The sequence below is a fragment of the Haliotis asinina genome, chromosome 4, assembly GCF_037392515.1.
Source record: "Haliotis asinina isolate JCU_RB_2024 chromosome 4, JCU_Hal_asi_v2, whole genome shotgun sequence".
NCBI classification, from domain to species: Eukaryota; Metazoa; Mollusca; class Gastropoda; order Lepetellida; family Haliotidae; genus Haliotis; species Haliotis asinina.
The window spans coordinates 19,525,041-19,544,886 of record NC_090283.1 but is presented as its reverse complement, the minus strand read 5'-3'; the positions used below and the strand labels follow the sequence as shown (position 1 = coordinate 19,544,886).

At 40.9% G+C, this 19,846-nt stretch overlaps 1 protein-coding gene across 1 annotated transcript; it reads right to left on the bottom strand.

Annotated features, from left to right (window-relative positions):
• Positions 1-16,931: 16,931 nt before the first annotated feature.
• On the bottom strand, positions 16,932-18,281 carry LOC137282318 (probable G-protein coupled receptor 34). The gene has a single exon (XM_067814061.1). It carries the CDS (start codon positions 17,978-17,980, stop codon positions 16,952-16,954), a length of 1,029 nt encoding a protein of 342 aa, XP_067670162.1. The 5' UTR covers positions 17,981-18,281; the 3' UTR covers positions 16,932-16,951.
• Between the last annotated feature and the right edge of the window lie 1,565 nt (positions 18,282-19,846).

Here is a 19,846-nt window from a genome sequence, read left to right as displayed (position 1 = left end):
CGTCTGACGTTTTTAACCGGCTATGCCTTGAATACCCTTAGATATTGCAAAAGGGTTAAGTTTGAGAGGTGTTTTGTCAACTGTCTCAAGAACTAAAAATCGTGGCCAATGTTCTACAGATTTTAAACGTCGTTGCTCATCTTCATTATCCAGTGGACGTTTTGAGTTTTTTGGAAAGGGTTTGATATTCCATGTTTGTTGGTTATATGGTTCATCATCCGAGTTCCCCACCCACCACGGAGTATCACAAGGACAATGTTAAATACAAGTGGGCCTCCAACTTGCAGCACTAAGGATACCCGGATGATATACTCCAGCAGAAATATTGAAAATATTAACAGTTCCACCCGATTGGTCCATGAGCCACCGCCTTCTGGGCATAAGACTGGCAAAGTTCATGTAAACAAAATTCAAGTCAAATAATATTCTATCAACAAAGGAAGCCAAGACTAAAATTTAAACAATTCCAAATCAAACTTTGTGCAATGATATAAAATCCATGCACAGGGCTTGGCATGACCAGCCGATTGGTTGAACCGGGCCCATTCAACCCCCCGTGTAGGTGAAGTCAGGGCTAAAGTGGTGTATTGAGCAATCTGAACAATGGTCCTGCTCCCATGCCCTCAACCACCAGGATCCCTTACTCCACCGACCCAGGGCCGCAACCCACGGCAAACGGGTTGGTGGACCAAATATGCCCCCGGGTCCACAACGAGGGTGTCGGCGAGCTCTTAGCGTTACCCAGCACCCACCACGAGGAGGTGGCCGTTCACGGGTGCCTTCTATGAAAGATAAAATCAATCATCTTTCAGAGTGGACGACCATAATATACCCATTCTTATCGTGACTACTTACGCCATCGTTTAAAAGTTCCAGCATAGATATTGTGTAAATGTATATGTAGTAACTTTTTCTAAAAATGTTTTGCTAATTATTAAAGGTCTCTGTCAGTACACACTGACAGTGTATACCACGAACCAGTTGCGAGGAGTGTTATACCCACAGAGGCAACAGCATAATGTGATGTGAACTTCCTCACTATCCAACTATAGCTCCCACGTGGTTGAGTCTGTGGTCAATGAGGTCGCTCGTCACGTTGATAATTCGATAAAATGGCGTAAAATCACACTCAATTAATACAGTCGACGTCGTTTCTACGTCTCAAGTAACACGTTTCTGGTTGAACGAGTTTGAAAAAATATATATAGCTGTTCTGTTCAAGATTTAGGAGGCTCCAAGAATTTGTCTGGATGACGCCAGTGTACTAACAAGTTGACAATGTATGGCATTAAAGCTGAGAGCAGCATAAATGTTATGTTTGGGTTAGTTGGTTAGTAAAGTTCAAACACTGGTATTTTTGCGTGGAGTCTCATCAGAGATTCGAATGAGTGACAGAATCTTCTTTAACAGCGCTTCGGCTTTGCAGATATTCGTCCATAACGGGACTCTAACCCATTCTCTCAGAGGCTACTGGTACTCTTATACCGAGCCAGAGATCTAATTCTACCCGTGAAGGTCTGAGTTAGGATTTACTGACCTCTCAGAAACTCGTGCTTGAGGCGACTAACGGGATAGGATGGTCAGGCTCGCTAGGAAATAGACTTCAGTGGGTGTGTTTAAAGCAGTTTTATTTTCCCCTTTGATCCGTCTGGCACTGATTGCGGGTCTGCTCCAAACAGTGTTAGGATCACCATTTACCACGACTTCCTTCATCCAGTCTCGGTTGTACCATGCTTCACGGTCGGAGTGAAAACCGCGTTCTTGTCGGAAACGGTAATAAGACGTTCCAGCCACGCCAAGCTTTATTTGTTAAAACAAACAACAAAGACAAATATTCCTTTCAATAAATTTAATAAACTCATTGAACATAGAGGCCTCATCACTTGACGATATCCGTAATGGACACGTTACCCTGTCAGCGGACCAGAGACTCTTCGCACAAGTAAAATTCTATGATCCGTCGGTCGATTGCATCGCTTGTGTTGATCGGGAATTTCATCACTAGGCATAACCAATGACTAGAGAGTGCTAGAGAGTAACCATTGTAGACACTGCACAACTTCGTGGTGACACTAGACAAATGACACCAATACAACCGCTGTTCTGACAGTTGCCTCTATTTTATAGGCAGGCTCGGCATGGTTATATCTGCCTCTGTGCAAGATATCGATACATTGAGATCTGAGAGGATCGATGATATCGATATCTTGTCCGTCAGTTTTGTACACAACTTTCATGGAACGTTAATGAATCGAATGACGTCACATCAAGAATGACGTCATAACGATGACGTCATGCTCGATCATTCTTTGATCATGGCAGAGGAGGGGACATTAGCGTGTTTATCATGATGAGAGCTACAAATGGAAGGTTTAGCGGACAGTGAGAAGGAAAGCATGGACATTTAGTGGATAGCGCTAGTTTTCATGTTTCACCACATGTAGTTCACGGCTCCGACATGATGAACAATAGCATAATGTATTCAGTTAATGAAAGTGACCCCGAAGATGGACTGATATGGACTGACAAATGCATACTTGCTTTGATATTTGTACATACCTGAAAATGCTTACTCTGTGTATTTCTATGTTCACTGAGTTATTAAATTTATTGAACGGAATATTTGTCTTTCTTGTTTGTTTAAATAAACAGAGCGTATTTGGTGGATTACAACATGTAACTGAAAGAAACGCTTAATATAAGCATCCGAGAGAGGCCCAACTGCATGTGTGTGTGTGTGTGTGTGTGTGTGTGTGTGTGTGTGTGCGCGCGCGCGCGCGCGTGTGTGTGTGTCTTGGGGTGGGATGGGATGGGAAATGTTTGGTTAAAAAGGGGGTGGGGGATAGTCATCGTGACAGAATGCTTCTGTGAACAATTGTACTATTGTGCACCATCTCCCTTCTTCTGTCTATTGTAATCGAGCCATGGACGTTGGGCATATTCTCAATATCAATGTGTCTATGTATCGGCACGGGCTACTTTTTTTCAGTATTACAAACAAATAAACAAACAAACATAAATGGGCCTATATTGTGAAGGTACACACTCAGTAAGTCTCCAAAGGGCTGCATTATAACCCGGGTCGAAGTGGTGTCGGTATGTTACCTTTGACAGTCGCATGACCATCTCATTCTCAATCTCCTCATACCCACTCGTCATCATTCGCTCATCGAGCGGCATGTCAGACGTTTTCCACCTAAGGATACACAAAAGCAGTATTTGTTTCAGTGTGGGTATATTCATTTGACCAGTTTCTCATAATATTTTGTATTGACAGCTTTTCCCCATGGGATCAGTGACAGTTTACACCTGTAGAAGGGTTATCAACAGTCCACCTTCCGAAGCAGCCATGACTGAGTGAGTTAAGTATGCGACAGTTTAGTTTTACGCCGCACTCAACAATATTTCAGCTATGTAGCGTCGGTCTGTCAATAATCGAGTGTGAACTACCGACTCCAGCATGAGGATCGAACTCCGCCATTGGGAGTTCATTGTGTCAACCAAGACAGCGAGTCTGACCACCCTATCCCGTTAGTCGCCTCAAGCATGAGTTTCTGGAGGTAGGTATATCCTAACTCAGTCCTCCACGGGTAGCATTAGATCTCTGGCTCGGTATAAGAGTGCCAGTAGTCTCTGAACGAATATCTGCAAAACAAAACAGCTGAAGCGCTGTTAAAGAATATTATGTCACTCATCCGAATCCCTGATAGGACTCAATGCAAAAATACCAGTGTTTGAACTTTACTAAACAAGTGTGATCCCAAACACAACATTTATATTGTTCTCAGCTTTAATATCATACATTGTCAACTTGTTAGTACACTGGCGTCATCCAGACAAATTCTTGGAGCCTCCTAAATCTTGACCAGAACAGCTATATATTTTTTCAAACTCGTTCAACCAGAAACGTGTTACTTGAGACGTAGAAACGTAGTATCTATGCTGGAACTTTTAAACGATGGCGTAGGTAGTCACGATAAGAATAGATATATTATGGTCTGCCACTCTGGAAGATGATTGATTTTATCTTTCATAGAAACAGCATGATGGCAACAAGGGATGTCTAAAATGATCATCTGCGTCAACATTAAAATAAATTCTAATCTGTTTATCGGGAAGTGGCTTCTGGAAAATCCGACCAGACTGACCTCGAAACCTTCAGTAATAACATACTTTGTCACCAGAATGTCGAAAACCTATTCCCTGTGCTTAAAAATGCTTCCAGGGAATCAGAATATACGTCAAATAACGATCATATAAACAAACTAAACGATTGGGTTTGGAAGAATCAGTCTACCATCATCGATTAGGGGATTGATTTGTGATCATATTTCACAGATAGTGCGCAGACTCAACATTATATTTCTCCTTGGATATACTCAATTAACCACTTGCAATCGATTACCGTTGGAAGTAGGTGTTAAAGGACGATGGTGCGAATATTAGATCTTTGTGTCTTGGAAGGTGGTGTGTTATAGGATAATGGTTATGATTATTATATTTCGAGCTGTGTTGCACATGTCTGTTGTCTTCAGGTGCGAGGTATATGTAATATATATTTTTATGAAAGTCAGGAATGTGAATGCGTTTTAAATGATAAAACACACCCATAGCGCTAAAGATACGAAGATTAATGGCTTCGTTCTTACCACAAAATGGCAAATTGTTAGTGTTTTCGTTAATAACAGTCCTAATAATCTGTCAAAAGTATTACAATGCAATGTCATTACAGCGACCTTTAATATAGGGTGTCAAGCGTTAAATAATTTTGTATATGCATGTAAGCTATTTGGTTATAATGTACGGTGTAAACAATTTACAAAGCCCTATAAATATATATAGCTAAAGTCAAACATTATGTAAGTGACGGCACGATCAGATGTATACTGACGAGAAAAATAAATAGACCATTTTGCTTTCATCTCTATGCTTGTCGTGGCAAAAGCGTTTCTAGAGTACACGAAGAAGCAATTACAGCAATCACCATTAGCGATATGGATAAGTTACGGCTTGGAGCATTTTATTCCAAGATATCAAATTCATCCTATGTGGTAAATGAGAAAGTTTTTTGGCCCTACGGACTTGTTTGTTTTATCCAGCTACATGCATCTCCGCGTATATCAGTTCCAGTCTTCTAGACTATCGGTGGTATTGTTGCTTTCGTTGTTAGTAAAGTGGCTCAAGCGGAAGCAGTATGTCATTTAGCGCATTTACAGAAAACACACCGCACTAATGGCGTGAAAATCTTGTCTCCTTGATGGCTGTTTTATCCAACATTTGGCAACAGTTAGCAATGCCGTGGTAGCCCGTACTGTAATATAAGCAATCTTGTAAATGGGGACAACTCGCTGACATTACTAGCAACTTTAACTGGTTTGTTTACGAAGCCATGCTATCGGAAATGTCTTCAAGCTTATTGAACTGATCCATTGTGAACTCCTTTAAGACGTGACAGTGCGATAGGGACACTATGCAACTCAGTGAGTCAGTATCGTTTTATAGCGTCTTTATCAATGTTTGTCAAGATTGGATTTTCCTGTTCGGATTAAGGATTGTTTGTCCAATGGTGGCAGTTCTTGAACACTTTGTATCACATGCCGGTAAAAGGAAAGAAACAGTAAAAGAAATAGTTTGTTGAGTTTCATGATCATTCATATAAAATCTAATATTGGTCAACGCATTTTTGCCCGATCTATCAAACTGAATGCAGGGAGTTATTTTCATGGTATTTTATGCGTCATTTTGTTTTGCTTCCACGACATGAATATTTCATCATCACTGACGTGTTGACAACTCATAAACCTGCCTGGCGTTCTTTTTGACTGGGATTGAGCTTTTACATGCATACACATGTTAATACACACTAATGCACAGAAAAGAAATGTTCAATAAATATACACATGCGCACAACTTATCTGCCATTATTTTCATAGTGTCTTGATTTCACCACCGAAGATCAAAATATAAACTATTTATGTTTATGACTGAATTAGCCTTCCATAGTTTCACACATTTTGTTTGACCGATCTCTTGTGAGATTCTCCTTTCACTTTAGACTTAGAAAATCAGTCATGGTGAGGAGAAAGTTAACTACCGCTGAGAGATGGCAGGTGATGAGTATGAAAAATGCTGGCATGTCATGCAGGGCCATTGCAAGGCAATGGGTCGTCATCACAGCGTCATCACCCCTTTAGCTGCCAAACGTAATCAAACCAATGATGTTAATGACAGGCACACGTCTCGGTATGATAGTTACCATTAAGTATCAAAAGTAACAGACGACAAAATTATGGGTGGCGCTTAACTTTTGTGCATGTGTATAGTTTGGTAATAACACTTATAACTGATGATTCACAGGAATTTACAGAAGGCTCACGGGATGTGCACGAATACATTTTTTTCCTTTACGGATATCTTAAGATCTTAAAAGCATTATTGTAGCATCATTTCCAAACCTCAACCCAAACTCATATCCAGCTGAAGGTGATACCATTGAATTATGAACTACTTTTTGTTGTGAATCGAGGAGGATCTGCGATGTACAAGATATAACCCACATTCATACATGTACGTCCCGTCATGCCTTCCTTTAAACGATGACATTCATGCTACAGGGGTCATCTCTGTCTACAAATTACTCATGACAAGACACTAAGCGCTATTGAAAAGCCAGTATGTCAATAAACGAGACCGTTGGTTATTTCTCAGACCAAGAAAAGAGCATTCCAAAAAAGGACGACCATTTAGATGGCAGACAAGATGCCGACCGCATTTTAAAAGTACGAAGAACACATAAAGACGTTAGATCCCTCATCCTGGTATTTCATTGCATGATTAATCAATCCTGCCAGAGTGCAATTCTTGCTTGACTGTGTTGAGTATTCCATCACAAGGGACAGCTATTCTAAATCACGGTCTATGAATTATCATTTTAACAATACCTGTTTTCATTTCATTATTATTGGATTTTTAAAAGAATTCAGAAATGTTAACTGATTTGTAAATACATAGCTATTTAATTATTGGTAGTTTCGATTAGTAACTGAGCTTGCTGGTGGCTGTTACCCTCAAGGGAAGTTGAAGTATTGTAAAATTATTGTCCTCCTGAGCGGGTAGGTAAGTCCCAAAACATTCATACAACACAGTGGTAAAAGAAAAACAGTGCCACGTTTGAGGCAAATCGAAACAGCGAGAGCTGCCAGAACTGCCCCAAAATATGTCCATTCGAGTTAACCGTATTTCAGTGTCAGAACCGTCTGTTGCACATGATCTGTCTGATAGTACGTCAGACAGTCCGAGGACTGGGCGACCAGCTGTGACAACAGTGATAGACACATCCGGACAAATCATCAGTGGAATCGTGCAGTAATGACGACATCAGTGGAAGATACAGATATGAAGTTTGGGGATGTGTCGTAGTGTTTGTCATTTATCTAACAACAACTATGGGGCAATATCAACAACATGATAACGCAAGACGTCAAAAAGCAAGATTGACAAACGGCTTTCTACACAACGCTAACATCGTTTTGCCATTGCCGATAGAACAACAGGATCGACGAATCAGAAGTCTGCCGTCGCCACCTGTAACCGCCCAACAACTGGAACAATGTATCCTCCAGGAATGGCAACGTATCACACCTTACGTCATGCGTCGACGTATTTTGGCGTGTTGTGGTCAATGGTGGTCACCCTCTTTACAGATTCATTTTTTGACATTTTGCAGAAGAAAACGGCTTGTTTATTTGTGACACAGATCAGACTGTGATACCACGTGTCTATCAGTGTCAGTCAAACGGTATCTTCGACATTGTGTGAAATACAACTGTGTACACTGATTGTAGAACTGAATATTCGACTGAAATAAAACAATATCTAAATGTTTGTTTTGCTTTCATGTTTGGCCAAACACACTGCATGATTTGCCTTGGTTTATTATTGAGTGCGGTTGCACGTAAATGGAAAAACTAATTTTGAGAAAACGTAAAGTAAAGTAAATTCTACCATGACTCAACAAAATACTGTATTCTGATTGGTTGTTCAGAAAAATCAGACGGCATTAATTCTGGATAGACGCTGTCTGATTTTAGGCCGTTTCACCGCGCATTAACACGCGCGTTCGGTTCAAGTTGAAATTTAGTCGCCATCAATTCAGTGCAGCATGACTCTGATTTTCAAACACACTAGGTATATCTCCTAAGTTGTCAATGATTGTAACACGTCAACGTTATTGTATCTGACCCTCTTTCTTCACCTACGTTGTTTACATGATACGTTGTCAGAGTATTCAAATGAAATTGATACAGGATATGGCATCTGTAATGGAAGACAGTAACACACAATGAGCCTACACCACTCCAGGAATAGCTATGTCTGTTTTTAAAACAGGTTTTAGTCGCGGTAGTACATATGTAGCCTTACGCAAAGTAAGCCTTACCTAGAATGGCGGCCTAAACGTTTCCTGCTAACGACCTAATTCTGAGGTTACTAAGTTACTTGCCCTCCAATTAGTTTTCAATAAAATGTGATAATCTAGTTGTCAAGCTGTCCTTAGACAAGAGGATTTCATACTTTTTTGGATATAATTACATTATTGTAAACCGTTCTCTCGACAGGATATAGTGATGATGAATGTTGACTCACTAACAGATACGCTGCTTGTGTGAACCTATCTAATTTTAAGCATTATATATTTGGTTTCACCTGAGGCAAGCGGTGTTGTTCAAAACTGTCTCTCTAGAAAAAAACTGGGTACGCGGTGAAATAGGTCGTTTCTCCCATGCTTGCTAGTATGGTGATCTACCTTCATAGTTGGTGGTGGTCCATAGCCCGTGTTTTATATTCTTTTGTCTACCTTAATTACAGTGTTTTAGTTTTTTATGCTAGTTCCATGGTCATATCTAGCATTTTTACCATTCATCGTCGACAGGTTTTACTCTTCAAAATATTTTTCCTTTTCATTCTATGAATTGTTTTCGTCACAATACCTACGTGACGTTAAATATTAACTCACTCACTCACTCACTCACCCACTGTTTGTTTGTTTGCTTGTTGGTTTCTTGCTTGCGTTGCTGGTGTTGTTTTTGTGAACATGAATCGTCCATTTTCGGCCGAAGCCAAAGTTTACATTTCATGGGTCGGAGAATGACCTATTCATTTGCGTGCTCTCATCTTGCTGAACCTTATTGTGTAATTTACGGGTTTTCCGTTTCGATTTCAGCAATTGCAAAGAGGATGGTCTTACGAGCTATAAAGCTATAAACACTGATAAGAACACACAACACTGGAATACTCGGAAATCTGTGAACGAGTCGTGAATTATGTATACAGCCAAACACCACACACGAAAACAAGTCATCGATTATTATTTGTGAGCTACAAGATCGAGTTGTGACTTAATTCATTGCTACTCTGAAGGTACTCGTGTCGGTATTCATTATTCAGAGATAATTCTCCGTGATTAGGTGCAGTTGAGTGCTGATTGCATCTTGGATTGGATTGCTGTACTATTAATGTTTATGCATGACCTAATTTGTTCTAAGATTGACATTCAGGTAATAAGTGCAGAAGCGTCTTCCTACCAAAAAGGAATGATGAACATAGCTTAACAGGGTAAAGTTGGACGTTTCATGTATGTTAACGTCCAGGCCGTAAGAGAAATTGACAGGTGATTTGTTTTATATTGTAAGTTAAAATCTTTTACCAGTACAAAGGGAAAGATTAGTGCCTGCTGAGTTACTTTTTTGTCAGTTTCTATGTATTCAATTATCGGACATGTACCAAAGATGTTGGGTTGAAATATATTTGGAAGGGGTGTATTATTTAACCATTCGATGGATTCTGATGGATCTAATAGATGATAGTGTGCTTGGTCTTTGAGAGAGTCGACTTTCAGATTAGTCTTGAGAGCGTCCCTGGTCTTGTTGATAGTGTGTGTGTGTGTGTGTGTGTGTGTGTGTGTGTGTGTGTGTGTGTGTGTGTGTGTGTGCGTGTGTGCGTGTTTACATTCATCTTAACATATGGTTTGAGTTGACATGATTTGGTACAGCTGTCTAGAGACATCAAGTCAATATTATCAGCACAAGTATCTCTTTTCTATTACAATGATGATTGCATTAATGCATTTCAAACCTCTGTATTTTGTACGTATAACCTAATGTTTTTCTTAATCATAATGGGCTCGAATTGGAAACAGTTAGGCTATCGCGAGATGGCATTACATTGAGGAAGAGTGAGTGAGTGAGTTTAGGTTTAAACCGCTTTTAGCAATATTCCAGCAACATCACGACGGGGGACACCAGAAAATGGGCTTCACACATTGTACCCATGTGGGGAATCGAACGCGGGTCTTCGGTGTGACGAGCGAACGCTTTAACCACTAGGCTACCCCACCGCCTCATATTGAAGAAGACCCGTGACAATCAAGAATTGATCTTTAGTAACCTTATATTTGTTGTAAAAGGGGACTAACGGCAGCAGGTGGTCAGGGCCCGCTGACTGGGTTGATGCGTGTCATCGTATTCCAGATGCGTAGATCGATGGTCATGCTGTTGACCACTGGATTGTGTGGTCCAGACTCGTATGTTTACAGACAGCTGCCATATAACTGAGTACGGTATAGAACTGAACACACGCCATCAAAGCAGACGTGTCTCTTTCCTCGCTTAATATTCCTTTGATGTGACATGGTTTGTTTGTAGGACTGCTCTAGGGATTACGTGTGCGTTAACTCTGTCATCGAAATCGGATATCTGAATTCGTTTGACAAAGCATGAAGGGTTCACTCAGAAAACCATTCTATCAAACTTCATCGATTCTGGCAAGCACACCAGTGAAAGACTGCCCGCTCTGTTTCAGATTGCGTCTTAAATCAACATGAAAAAACTGCAGTACAACCCGAATCAAATACATGAGTGAATAAATTATTTTCCCTTTTTCCGCCCAGATGAATCTGTTTCGTCGGAAACCTGAGATCGGCAGAGTTATACATCATCGGTAAATAATGTTGTCACAAACTGCAGTTTATCCGCTATAGATTTGTATCACATCTGCTTGATTGCCTGTGTGTTTGTATGTATGTTTGTTTGTTTGTTTGTTTCTCTTTTGTTTAACGTCGCACATAGCAACATTCTATTCTCTATGGCGGTCGTTCGTAAATAATCGAGTCTGGACAATATATATTGCTGAATGAGGCCTTAAACAACAGATAAATAAAACCTAACCTATTCATTAGCCTCCGCCATACACACAATTAGCCTTGAAATGCACGTATGTACATCCACGATGAAAACATGATACTCTCCACGTTCTCTGTTGATTAAAATCAATAGTTTCTTTTAGCTTTACAAAGAACACAAATAACAGGCACTATCATATCGGTGAATTGTCTGGTCAAGAATTGATTGCTTACGTGCGGCTGTTAATTCGTTGGAGCAATGCTTTGCGGCGATAGGCAAGGAACAATCGCTGTGTGAGTGATAGCTGTTTTTGTAGGGCAAGTTATGCCCAATATGTTTCCTTTTTCGCGAACACCTCGTGTCATGATTCATTTTCAGTAATTGATTCGTTCACTTGAGCCGTTTTCGTCTTTTACACTTAAGATATATATGTCTTTGCTGAAAATTGTGACTGACGTTTTATATCTACGTGTCGAAGTTACCTTTTAGCACTCCCGAACGGTTCTAAAGGAGCAATATTGGAGACATGTGATTAGTTGGTTACGGTCTACGCCTACAAACCCTGCACGAGACTTTTGTACACAGCTGGATGATGTACTCCTCGAAAGGCCGTAAATGAAGGCAATCTCATGGTTAGTCAAAATTGATGTAAAGCTGGGATGGATGGTTGATCGAGTTGTGTTTAACGTCTCTTTAAACAATCTGGGTAATGCAGAAGGCTGCAGTGTTGGGGAGCCTTCGTATTCTCTGAAAAGTTCTTGTTGGGTTCGACTAGGCAGTGCTTCCTGGGAGAAGTTTGACAAAGCATGAAGTGATGGATAGAGAGTTCGCTCAGAAAACCATTCTATCAAACTTAAAGTAATTTGGTCAAACTCTGGTTGTTAGTGCTGTGTAGCCTGGTATCAAGTTGTAAGAATGAACCTGTTGAACCTACGTCAATCTTATTATAATAATGGTAAGGTTGGTTTTATTTTAAAACTGTGATGTACTCACCTATTACAGTCCTTAGTCTATAGACATTTTAAAGTGATTACCTTGCTTTCATCGTTTTAAGGCTGTTGCACTGCATTTAACTCACTCACTCACTAGACTGACACGTGTCATCCTATCATAACACAGGTGTACTCAACGGACACTCAGCATATCGTAATAAGGACTGTTCACATCCGTGTTTAATGATGAAACACAAGACCGTGATAATGACTGCATTAGAAATACAATTGTCACGGTTGCAACGCATATATCATAGTGGCACCCCTGGAAAAGAACGAACTACGGCAAAGATGATAAAGTGCATGCATGGCCTGTTTTGCCAAGCAATATTTTGTCAATAAACCATTGTTTCAGAGTTGAAAGCAACATCCAAGTGGTTCATGTAAGACTGATCGATATGAATAACTACCACCTGATCCGGTCCCACTGAGATTCATCAGAGCGGAGAATGTTTTCCCCACAGTGCTTTACATATTCTGATGGAAAGGAATAAAAGACCACCTGTTCCCTTATTAATTACATGATTCTCACCCACAGTTCAACACAGGGCATGCAGGGAAATGTGGACAGGAATATAACAGGGCTTGTACTTATGTTACCTTATTAGTTTTCATATCAGACACGCGCACATATGTATGTACGCACGCACGCACATTGTGCTGAAATACAGCATATGAAGTCACTGTGAAGATGATAAAGGTGTAATGACGAGAGATTTCAATGAAATTAATTCCGGAGTCGCATCTCAGTACTTGATATGTCCATCATGATTGGTGACACGGCAAATAGAGGACATCTTGATGACAGTATTAATTCACACGCACATTGCTGCTCTTGTGTTGCCCGTCATTTCCCGATTCCATTAGGAGAAGCTAAGCCACGTTGGTCTACTGGATCTCAATGGTGTACGCATACCACCTAATATCGCTGCTTAGATGCACTGTTGGGGACATGTCAGGCGACATAAGGAGCCATTGCAGCGACCGAATACGTTGACGTCCCATGCTGACAACGTTCTCTTGCATTCCTCTCGTGCAGTTACGAATTTCAGCTGATTGTCCTGGTGATGAGGACTGGTGAAGGATGAAGGGTCAAGTCGAGAAGACCGTCTACACACTGATGACTAGTCAGGTGCCACTTCCCTATTACTAAATCAGTTCCCTTGTTATATGAGCTTGCCTGCTATGAGACAAGCCTCCTACACCATGCGAGTGTCACGCGATCCCGATCATAGTCAACTGTTGTTCTGGCTGTGTGTCCCAATGCTATTCAGAGGACGCTCGTGGTTATGGTGATTAAACTCTCGCTTCTCTTATGCACCGGTATTCGCTTCCGAAAACGTGGGTAGGTTTGAATCTTTCGTTTAGTGCAAGTACTGTTCCGATAACGAACTTGCACACCCTTGGTGGCTACAATACCCCTGCACATGAACCTCGAGCTTTTCTACTTTTCTTATCTCGCACTCGAAACGTATAAATCATGACTCGCCCAATGTATCACCTCAACTCTGACACACACGCATGGACGCACGAACGGACGGACACACACAAACATAAAACATCTCAACTTCTCCCATCTTCCAATGATTTGCCATTTGGAGCGTTCATCGAGATACAGGTTTAGGCACATAGCATTGTGATTGTGAGTTCCCGTATATCAACGTAATTTTCCTATTGTGAACGCGGGCATCATGTTAAGCTTTTAAAAAGTACGTCTCGTTATCCAAATTAGCGATAGATGACTTGAAATCATTTATTTATTAAATCTTCAATGCATATTCCTGTTGAAAAAACAGTCTCCGCCTTCTGCAGACGGAAATGTATGTACATGCACATGTAAGAAGCCCTGCTGCAGAAGATGCACTGCTTCCCTCAGTTGGGTCATTTGGTAAATAGTAATATGCCTCAACCTTTCGAAACGTTTTAAAAATTGTGTCTTGTGTCTATTTGTATACATGAGTTGGTGTTGAAAAAGAAATATCCATTGAAATCGAAATGTTATTAAATGAATATCTATTCTAGTTCCAAGTGGACATCTGGGGAAACACTCCGCGTTCTAGTTTCAGCGTGCAGCTGGTGTTTCACGGACAAGGATCAACATCAGATCAATGTCGTTCTCGTCAGTCCTCGCGAACAATCTGGGTTAGAATTTCATGTAGACAGGATTTCCAAGGAGTGCCAAAAAACATATATTGTTGTGATTTAAAAGAGGTCAAAATAGTATTATTGTTGAAAGCAAATGACAGTCATGTTATGTTGTGTCAGACCATTTTTCCTCCATAAAAGATTTTTACTGGCAATATCTAACAACATGTTTATCGATTTTATTCCCCGTCAGGTATGTATTCAACGCACATACAGTCAAAATCTCGTGGATCCGGACACCTCTAAATCCGGAAAATTACTATTGGGAAATCATGAAGTGTAAGGTGAGATGGAATAAGGTTTTATGTCTTAAGAATATTTCGCTCATATGACCACGTGCATGGGTGTGCATATGTGGTTCTACTGGCCCAAACTGGTCCAGTATAGCGTTACCTCAGTGAGACACATTCTCTTCTCACAGTGGTTACTTGTCACATATTCCTAGGTAACCTTTGTTCTAATACGATCCTTTCTTGGTGCGAGTGTTCAAGACTCGTCATTGGAGGCAATCAGATTTAGTAGTGCAATCAGCGACCTTGTTTCAAAAGTGATCGTTCGAAAGATTTCGGTAATTTCCGGATGCATTGTGAAAACTAGAACCTCTTCCCGAGCGCGATACTCAAATGTCTCTTCTAGACAGAACTCAGTCATGTCATTTTTGTTTCTCCACATTGCTTGCATTTGTCAAGTTGAATCTAAGCCGACGTAACACGTGTTCTGATTGGACAAAAAAGGGAGATAATCTGCTGCCAATTTTTGCCGTTAGAGGATTTTATGAGAACCGCGAAATATGGCCGTATTAGAACAGAGGTTCGTAGGAAGATAAGACAAGTAACCTCTGTGGGAAGAGAATGACTGAGACACCATACCACAGGTAATTATGCATGTCCCACTTAGACATTATACTGACTCCTTGCCTTAAACGCCGAGCGCCAAGCAGGGTTCGACAAGTACCAAATATAGACGTCATTTGGTATGACGTGGCCAGGGATTGACCCCTTGGTCTTGAGCTCTCCATACAAGCAGTCTAACCACTACACTACGGAGGCGAGCATCATGAAGGAAAAGGAATACTAGTCTACTACTACCTTGCTATCAGTTACTCCGGAAGTTAATTAAATCAACTATATTTAGTTGCAGACTACGCCGCACTCAATGAACTCCCAGCTATATGATACGTAAATAGCCGAGTCTTGATCAGATAACCCAGTGATCAACAGTGCGAGATTCAATCTACGCAATTTGGATACGGTGACGTATACTGCGCAAGCATGGGTTAGTGAAGTCCAATTCTAACCCGGACAGATAGGTCACTTATAAGACCATGAACATAGAAGATAATGGGCATTATTACCCCAGTTAGAAGGTTCAAATCACATCGCTTATCCCACCGGGTACCCATTCACTGCTGTGTGATCGGACAATTTGAAACAAACTTACTTGTCTGAGGTGAGACCACATGCGTCGTGAACCAGGACGTCCTAGGCATATCCGGACTCAAGCTGACAGACAGGCACTCCCATTCAAGGACTAACCATGACCAGCGTTGGTCAACTTCACTGATTCGTGACGTGAACTCAGGGTCCAACAAAGCGACACACTATGACCACCATTAACGTCATGTAAACATAACACTAATTTGTCATCCTTTCTGAACGTTGATTCCAAACAGCTTCACAGCTTTGCAGAACCTGCCAGCAAGATAACCTGGTCAATCCGGACCCTCTTAAATCGTACCTGTAACCAAGCTGGTCCGATCGGACGGGGTTTCCATGTAACCTTATCTTCTTCTAGTGAAATAATAGTAATCAAATGCGCAGAAAAATATTTAATACCATTTAACAGAATACACAAATATATGAATAAATGAAGCAATAATTCAAAATAAGAGTGAAAAATATAATCTTGTCACTCCAATAAACCTGATAAAACCAAACATATCAAATCAATAAAGCATATCAGTGGAGTGAATATGGATACAGCATCATGAAAAAGATATGTTCATTGGGCATAATCTGCACAATATCAAGTGTTGAATAATTAGTAAATTTCGCGAGTGCCGATATATTTCAATTTTTTTCTCACAAATATACACCGGGGGAAAGATTGTAAACTATAACAATAAACATGTTCCCTTGAAGAAAAACTGAACTACCTGAAAGGCAAAAAGTGTCAGTAACATTTTGTTAATGTCGTACTTAGCTAGAAACATGCATGACGAACATCAGTAGTTTGTTTTCGTCGTTTCATCAAACCCTAATTAGCATCACAGAAATACAACGTACGCTTATCCTCTGTATGCGAGTCCACATGAAATACGTAATCTTTGTTGGTTTGTTGTCTAGGCCGCACTCAGCAATATTTCAGCTATATGACGACGACTAATAGAAATCTGGACGATACAGTCCAGTGATCGATATTGCAAGCAACGTTCAGCCACTAACTGAGTCCAACACCAGATAGGATTTGGTCTTGTCATATGACCAGCATGTATTTACAGTTTCACACTTTGAGTTCCACATCGCCACACTGACATGCAGAAATGTATCGTCACTGATTCACAGATTATATTATGGTAGATTATATAATGTCAATATGGTCCATAACTAGCCATGAAGAAATGGAAACTGCACATAGTCACTTGATAAGTCTCTGTGACACAGGAGATTCCATCGTTGTAGGTTCCTTCTCCTTTTCCTTTCTATTGCACCTTGAGAAATACTTCTTCCGAAACACGTTTCTAAAGTTACCACCAAATATTAAATACACAGCAAGACTTACACAGTAATCAAGGTAGTAGAACAGCTCAAAGATCCTATGCACAATCAGGTCATTGAAAGACGGGCTAACGTTATAGATGAGCTGCATCACCAGTTCCTTGATTCGTATGGAGTGACTTGGAGTGTGGAGAACAATAAACACAACAGATACAGCAAACAGGAGACGAGTGACTTGAGCCTCGGGAGAGGCCTTCTTGTCCTTCCGTTGTTTCCCAGCCTGGAGTCTCATCTTCCTCTTGTGCGCCTGAAGGGCACTGAGTGCCACCAAGGGGACAAGGATGATCATCAGCACCAGCGGTAACACAAGAGTCAGGAGACTGTCAACGTAAGTGTAGACGATGGAGATTTGTTGGAACTGAGGCAAGGCTGAGCACATCCCATAGTCAACCCCCGTTGTCCAGAAAGGGAAATTATACACAGCAACAGACACTGTAAAATATATGAATATGACCATTTGGGCCGCCCTTGTTGTACAAATACTGGGTACCAGAGATGGCTGGGATATACGGATGAAGTTCTCGAATGTTATTATCACCACAAGCCAAATGGAGAGGAAGGGGCACACATAGGACAAGAATATTGTAATCTGGCATATTCCCTGTAGGCTCATGATCCCAACTCGGACGCGAAACAGGAATATGATGAATACACTGATGAGAAATCCGATGTCCGATAATGACTTAACGCCAAGGTATAGACAGCAGGAAGTGCTCCGCAAAGATTTACTGAAGAAGGCACCGACGGCAAGACTATTGCCAACCGTTCCAGCAACACATATTATTGGGAACATCACTGTCTGCAGTCGCCGAACGAAGACGTAAGATGGTGTTTCTCTTCCCCCGTATCCGGTCATGTTGTCGAAGGGGTCCGTCATATTGTAAGCCATTGCTAATGGTTCCACTATCACTGTAAAATCAATCACAGTGTCTGTGGCTACCTGCCTTAAGTAGTTAAACGCTGGAGTTTCACAGATGGTTGTTATTGTCTTTATAAGTTCAGGTCACTGACTCTAATTGTCAGAACAGTATGTATCGAATGCTATCTACCCATTCAACAAACTGTACATTCACTAGTGCGTATTACACATATATACGAAAAGGACATCATCTAAAGAAATAATGATCGTGTATCAAGAATCACAACATCAATGAAATCCACGAAACGTCGTTTATGCGAGCAAGGTCACGAGGAACAAGAACATATACTACGAGCGTCAAATAGGATACGCATCAATTACATAAGAAAACTTGGCAATGTCAAGATTCTGAGTGTCAGAAAAACTTACGAACTGGTACTCATATCCGATGCAACTAGCGTTTAGTGTTTGCACAGTGTTTCCAAGACACACCTTTCCGGAGCATCCACGTTAAAACCAAGTGTCACAAAAGCACACACTATTTCTTGAACGCACGTGGCAAGGTTTAGGCTCTCACGCCTGCATTGTCAATCTACAGATGTCCTTCACGTCATTGTCAAGTCAGAGTTTCAACGTTTCCACAAGTGCCATCATTGTAAAGACAGAGCTTCAACGTTTCCGTGGGTGTTGGCATGCACGGCCGTCACTGCAGTCGCCACCACCATCAACAGCCCTACTGTCACGCTGTCTACTTCTCTTCTGGGATAAACGGTTGTGGGCTTCAGTCTAACGCGGATCGATCAGAAATCTGATTGGTCGCTAGGTGAAGGCGTGTCTTTCCGAACTAGCAAGTGAGAGATTAACCTTTTGACACATAACCACACTGTGGCTATTGGGTGATGTTTGATTCGTCCTGTCTTACACTGACAGTCGCTGTCAGTTTACAGCCACGGAGGACGTTGCCGAGGGGGTAGGGAGATTGCGTATCTTTTTCCAGGCTGGGGGAACTACTTGAATTGGGGGCAGCGTTGTGTGGTTCGGATTTGTCAGTATAATGATGGTGTAATTCTGACAATCGGAATGTTTCCTTTAAATCCCACCGATATCAATATGTTGCGAATTAAAACATCGACGTGTGTTTTCATTGTCTGAAGGATAATATGTCAACCTGTTATATTTCAAGAGAATTAGAGATAATTACACCAACGAGATTTTGCTTAAAGCACGTCGTTATGAAATGAAGATACCTTCATGCATCTACCAGTGAGTGTTTTAATCGCAGAATAGGTGTTTTTAATTTATTGTTATATTTGTCTCCAGTCACCAGTGCCTGAAGGGATAGTATAGATCCAGCCAGACGCCATGCGGGTAGTCAAAAGCACTCATAGTCCTCACAGTTCCTGTTCTGATCTGCCTTCAGTTACTGGCGATCTATAGCCCTTTTTATGTTGCATTGTCCTAAATGTATGTAATTTTAAATTAGTTTCCCACCTCTAACTGTGATACGCAAGTTGTTTAGTGACCTATTTGGCGACGGATTTCTGTTTTTGTCACGATATGGCTGAATTATTAACCAGGTGACTAGATTTTAACTCACTCACTACCAGTCAGTGCATCCTCATTATTCTTTTCTCGAGCGTTCAACCGTTGGCACATGATCATGGGTTTGTATGGATCTACTTTTCGTAGGTTCGAATCCTAATTTCGCCTTCAATGTTTTCCATAACGTAACATCATACCCTGACCTCGCTGAAGATATATAAACTCTCACTTTCGCCGTTTTCAAACACAAAGCTGACGCATGAATCTATAGCTGGAATGATGAAAACTCTTTGCAGGTAAATAGTTTTATAGTTTGTGGTTGACCTAGACCTTGTACATTCCTTGAATATGAAG